The sequence below is a fragment of the Podarcis gaigeae genome (genome assembly GCF_964106915.1).
Source record: "Podarcis gaigeae genome assembly, chromosome: 17".
Lineage (NCBI taxonomy): Eukaryota > Metazoa > Chordata > Lepidosauria > Squamata > Lacertidae > Podarcis > Podarcis gaigeae.
This window is the reverse complement of record NC_139694.1, coordinates 30,424,948-30,430,947: the sequence shown is the minus strand read 5'-3', so window position 1 is coordinate 30,430,947 and position 6,000 is coordinate 30,424,948. Positions and strand designations below refer to the sequence as shown.

Here is a 6,000-nt window from a genome sequence, read left to right as displayed (position 1 = left end):
CAGCAACCAATCTTTTCTCATTTGTGTGCCACAAGGTAAGGGCAAGAGAAATCACTGCCTTGAAGTAGTTATCTTTCTAATCTTCCAAAGTGAGGTGCAGGCAGCTGAACAGTTCTGGAGTTGTGGACGTAATGTATCTTGATTTCAGTAAGGCTTTTGACAAAGTACCCCATGATATTCCTGTGGAGAAGCTGGTAAAGCGTGGGCTGGATGAGGCAACTGTTAGGTAGATTTGTAGCTGGCTGACTGACTGAACCCAAAGAGTGCTCATTAATGGTAGAGTGGGTTCTCCTTCATGGAGACCACGTGTTGCGGTGGGAGCAACCATGACATCCCCTGTTGCTGGGTGGGTTAGTTTGGATGGCCACGGATTTGATTGGGCACCTCCATTGTTGCTGGGGAAAATTGATGCAATTTTATTTGATTGATGGGGGTGCTATATAGGTCCCTGTGCGCAGTGTTGAGCTTCTTCTTTTCGCTGCGCACATTGGATTACCCGCCTACCCTCCCTTTATTTAGGGTTTGTTTGCGCTGACCTTGCTATGCCTGTCATGGGGTCGTCTGCTTTGGAGCGGGAGCCTGGTAAGAATTGTACCATTTGGCTGATTGCCTGGGGCCATTTGGGTTTTGCCAACTGTGTAGCAAATCATCACAACTTGTAAGTTGCGGTTAGGCATTGGTTAATATTTTGGGTGGTGGAGGGGATGAGGTTGACTGTGCCTGCCCCTCCAATGCTGCTGCTGCAAGGGTATTCCAGTAAAGGAATCCAGGGGCTCACCATGCTTTCGTCCGTATCCCTGACAAAGGGCTAGGGCCATGCAAGAGCCCCAGGGAGCATTTGGGGAGAGGTGTGAACCTGGCGCCCAGCTTTTCTCTCCCCAAAATTGCTTACCCTTACTGACTTCTGCATGGGTGTGGTTGTCTGTTCTGTTCCTACCTCCAAGTGGGAACAGATAGTCGCTAACCAATGCCTAAGCAACCACTCACTTACTGTAATTCAATAAAGTTGTGGCCAAAATTATGCCAAAAACCAAAACAAAAGTGATGTGTGAACGTGTTTTATTTAGGGGTATCTTAGGGGTCCTCGACACATAACTCCTCGTCCTGGAGAAAAAGTGACAAGTGGGGTGCTACAGGGTTGTGTCCTGGGCCCGTTGTGGTTCAGCATATTTATAAACAACTTGGATGAAGGAATTGAGGGGATGCTCATCAAATTTGCAGATGACGCCAAGCTGTGGGGGGAGCTAATGCCGCAGAAGACAGAATCTGGATTCAAAATGACCTTCACAGATTTGAGAAGTGGGCATAACATAATGAATTTTAATAGGGACACCTAGGTCTGCTTGTCATGAAGTCATGGCTTATTTTTGCGCACACTCATTTCTTGGTCAGTTGTTGGGTTGCGCTCACACTCGGGGTACCACCAAAGCAGTGCCACCACAATATGAACCACCAAATTATTACAGCCTGTTGCATACCCTCCAACATTTCAGAGATAAAGCAGTGTCCTTGAATGGCTGGGCTGCCATGGCATGGCTGAAGTAAACAACCAAAATTCAAGTGGTGCCACTGCTAGAAATCTAAAAGTGCATGCAAGCAGTTCCAGATGACAAATTTCATGGAGGCAAGCCACAAATCACAACAGTGCACCACTTACCATTTCTAGTAGCAGATGTCATCAAGACATCCAAGAAATGTTTCTGTTTTTCTGCGTTGCCAGCTAAACCATATGTATGGGCCAGGAGAGCATTTTCGAACGTGCTCCTAACACGCCCATCAGAAGCAGCATCCAAGCAGGAGAGGCCAGCCCGCACCACAGGATACTAGGGTTTAAGAGAGATTGTTATATATTATCAAGATGGCCGCCGGCCTCTGAGGCAAGGCGAGGCAGCTGCTCTCACCGTTTTACTGTTTTATTGCCCTATTCTATTGTTCCCATTGGATTGTGCTCTTTGTTTACTTCAAGTACTCAGGAATGATCAAGGAGACATGCAAAAAATGTGATTAATTAGAACTTTGGATGAAGTTCATTGTGTTATAGTTAATTCAGATAATAAGGGAAGGTCCAAAAGAAAGGTTTGTTACATCTCCTTGGAGTTGGCAGAGATTCTATATTAACTTGATGCTCATTTCCCAGTGGCGTTAAATAAGATGAAAGATTATGGAAACGGAAATGCAAGCGTGGCGTTTTAACACATCTTAAAGGAACTGCCTGAGAAATATCTATGAAAACTAGAGTAATAGTAAATCAGTACCGAGCTCTTGAGGTTGCTCTCCAGTAGAGATGAAGTAATATAGGCCGTGAGTATGGTGTTTTGATCCGCTCCATCCTATTTGAAAGGAAAAATCAGTTAAAACAGGGGTGTAATAGCATAAAGTCCCCTCCCTAGAGAAATTTTGTTGGGCTTTTCATTTTGCTTGCCTGCAACAATCCCTGGAAATGAAATTCAACCTGCAGTCCCTAAGTATACATAAAGATAAAGATAAATAGGTACCTATTTATCTTTATCTTTATGTATGCTGTGTATCTGAAGAAGTGTGCATGCACACGAAAGCTCATACCAAGAACTAACTTAGTTGGTCTTTAAGGTGCTACTGGAAGGAATTTTTTTATAAAGATAAAGGTAAAGGGATCCCTGATCCCTTATCCCTGGTCGTGACCAACTCTGGGGTTGCAGCGCTCATCTCACTTTATTGGCTGAGGGAGCTGGCGTACAGCTTCCGGGTCATGTGGCCAGCATGACTAAGCCGCTTCTGGCGAACCAGAGCAGTGCACAGAAACGTCGTTCACCTTCCCGCCGGAGCGGTACCTATTTATCTACTTGCACTTTGACATGCTTTCGAACTGCTAGGTTGGCAGGAGCAGGGACTGAGGAACGGGAGCTCACTCCGTCACGGGGATTCGAACCTCTGACCTTCTGATCGGCAAGTCCTAGGCTCTGTGGTTTAACCCACAGCGCCACCCGCGTCCCTGTAAGTATACATACTTGAGACTTAATACCCTTAAACTAAGGGCTTCTCCACACTTCCTATTGTCCTGCTGCTTTCTCTTCAGCACACTTGGATTGCCATTCGTTCCGATCGATTGCTAAAGAGCGAGTTTTCCATTGGAAGCGAGCAGGGCAAGGAGAAACCAGCTTGGATCTGTGCTTTTTAGGTATGGCACAAGTGGAAATGTGGATGAGTCCTCATCAGTGGGATTTAATTCTTCCAGATAGCTATGCATAGGCTTGCACTGTTTCTACTTGTATGAATCTGGTCTGCAAGTCCGCTCACCCCTTTTGGTGCCACAGCGTTGCAGGACAGAGGAGGCTTCACTGGGGCCCCGACAGAGGAATTCAAACTGCAGTGCCCTTCCTGATGGGGGCATAAGCCCCTGCTGCCTATCAGGAACCCGATCCTAGCCTGCACCCTGCTTTGGCAAATGGGGATGCAGGCTGGGACCTGTGCTGGGCCAGGGGACAGAGCCGATGGAGCCGATGGTGGGCTTCCCTAGGAGCTGCCCCCTGCCCATTTAAGCAGCCCATACCTGGGCACTGCCTGTTTGTTCCTGCACCAGGTTTCCCCACCCACCCACGGTTTACGCTGCTAGTCAATGACTTTGCTGTGGTTACGGTAGTAGCTGTTCTTTATGGGTCCAGGTAGGAATTTGCCCACCAGGCTAATTGGCTCTGACCCAGTGGTTTTGCCTACATCATAGCAATCTTGACAACCGTTTGGGCATTGGGGCAATCCTTTGTTTTGGATGGAGGGGAGGTTGTAGTCTCTGCCTGCCCCTCCAAACGCTGGGATCTGGGGGGGGGGGAGAGTGGCCATGTCCATGTGTCCAGGGGGGCCAGGACCGAAGGCACTCTCTCAAATGGCAATCACCCTATTTGATGTAAGTCTTAGGAACCCTGCCTGGATTGACCACGCGTCACATCCGGTGGGCGAGCCGGAAGTACCGTATTTTTTGCTCTATAAGACTCACTTTTCCCTTCCTAAAAAGTAAGGGGAAATGTGTGTTAGTCTTATGGAGCAAATGCAGGCTGCACAGCTATCCCAGAAGCCAGAACAGCAAGAGGGGGCGCTGCTTTCACTGCACAGCGATCCCTCTTGCTGTTCTGGTTTCTGGGATTCAGAATATTTTTTTTCTTGTTTGCCTCCTCCAAAAACTAGGTGCGTCTTATGGTCTGGTGCGTCTTGTAGAGTGAAAAATACGATAGTTAGATTGCCCCATACCCAAGCCAAACCTCTTTCATAGGTATTCAATAAAGCTGTGGCCTGTTTTGACCCAAAACCAGTCTTATTGGTCTCTTATTTATATGGGTTGAGGTATGGGAAGTCTGATGCCTGGTCCTGCAATCTTCAGATAAAAGTAGAACTGTGCTGAACATTTCTTTTTCCCATTCATTGGGTGAGTGAGCGCCAAACAAAACCCTCCCAAAAGTTCATTGGGTAGAGATAATAGATTTATTTGATTTTTTTTTTAGAAGGGGCTGCCACGTATCTCACAAGATGGTCAAGAGTTTTCTATTTATTCCCTTGTTTCTTCAAGTGAGAAAAGACCCATGCAACTCAGAGCAGCACAGAGCTCTCTACAGAGCTCCCTACTGGCTGCACTCGCAGGAAACATACTGTAAGGTAAGTGACAACCCTTCCCACAAAATTCCAACAATTTTCTCCCCTCCCCAATGAGAAAGTATACTTTGCCCCCCCATATTTTCAGGAAATTGGGGGCAAGGAGGGTTTGTCCATCGTATTAAAACTCACATCCCTCAACAGGGGTGGAACCTGTAACACACAAACAATTTCCATTTATTCTTTTGTGTCCATAACTTCCCATGGGAAAGCGATCAATCCATTCCCACCTCTAAGGCTTGGTTGTAGATTTTCCCATCTGACTTGAAGCAGCCATCTGGCCCCTGTTTGCTTGAAATCCAGAGGAGTGCTTGATTCAGGATGGTTTCATCTACAAATATAGCAGGTGAGCTCTGTCCAAATGCTTTGTAGACTAAGGTGGTGAGCCTGAAAGGACAAGGAGCAGAGGGGCCTGGGATGAGAACAGAACTTGGCAAAGAAGGAAGAAGTTGAGACCAGAGTCACCACTTCCAATGCTTCAATATGCAGAAGGGACTGTATCCATCTGGAATTAGGGAAGCAGGATAAACCCAGGTGAGGCGCTGATGAAAAGCTCAGCAGAAGGACGGGAAAGAATCGTTTCCAGGGTCTGGAGGAGATTGGAGTTCTGGGGGCCTTTGGATTTGGAGGAATTTCGAAACATGTCATGAAACATCTTATAGACCTCAGTTTCAACTATGGAAATTTGGCTGACCTGTCCAGAAGGAATAAAAGTGTTGTTAGGTTGGAGTCTTCCCGAGATCTGCTCTTTGGCATTAAAGAATATGAAGAAAATCAGCAGAAGGGACCTGGAAAAGAGTTAAGAGCCTCGGACATAAGATCTCCAGGTTGATGGACTATATGGAATTGACAGAAAGGACTGGCAGAATCTGAAACCAGGGAGAGGAGATGGTGGAAGAAGATTGGAGAATTTAAAGTCTATATATAGAAATATTGTAAAATTAATGAGTGATAGAAAAATGGTGGGAATAAATTTTATGGTCTTAGCAGAAATGTTATAAGGACTTAAGCATATATAAGTATTTTAGTTTTAATGGAAAATAAGGATACAAAATATGTTAAGATATTTATAATATGACAGAAAATAGAGAAAGATGGAAAGGATTTGCTGAAACAATTAATAGAAGTGGAATACAAAAAGGGTGGTGAGAGGAAGTCGAGGAAACAAGGGAATGAAAGATAGAGCATGGAAAAGCTGTGATGCATGTTTTTTAATGGTTTTTTTATTTTGTTTAGGGTTAGGGTGGGTTAGGGTTTTGTTTAGCTTAGTTTAATGTGTTTAGTTTAATGTGTTTAGGTTGTGTTTTGTATTGTTTATATATTGTATTGTATTGTTCTTTTTTTTGGTCTTTTCTCTCTTGTCTTTCTACTTTTTCTTTT

General features: G+C 45.3%; 1 protein-coding gene across 2 annotated transcripts in view; it reads right to left on the bottom strand.

Moving 5' to 3' along the window:
• The window catches only part of LOC310834592 (ovostatin-like), a 49,679-nt gene that overhangs the window by 6,746 nt on the left and 36,933 nt on the right, over nt 1–6,000 (bottom strand). For both annotated transcript variants that reach the window (XM_083718367.1, XM_083718368.1), the window contains exons 26-28: nt 4,851–5,007; nt 2,256–2,330; nt 1,658–1,823 (exon numbers count right to left, since the gene is read on the bottom strand). In XM_083718367.1, coding sequence (XP_083574493.1) covers nt 1,658–1,823; nt 2,256–2,330; nt 4,851–5,007 — 398 coding nt within the window. The remainder of the gene's footprint in view (nt 1–1,657; nt 1,824–2,255; nt 2,331–4,850; nt 5,008–6,000) is intronic.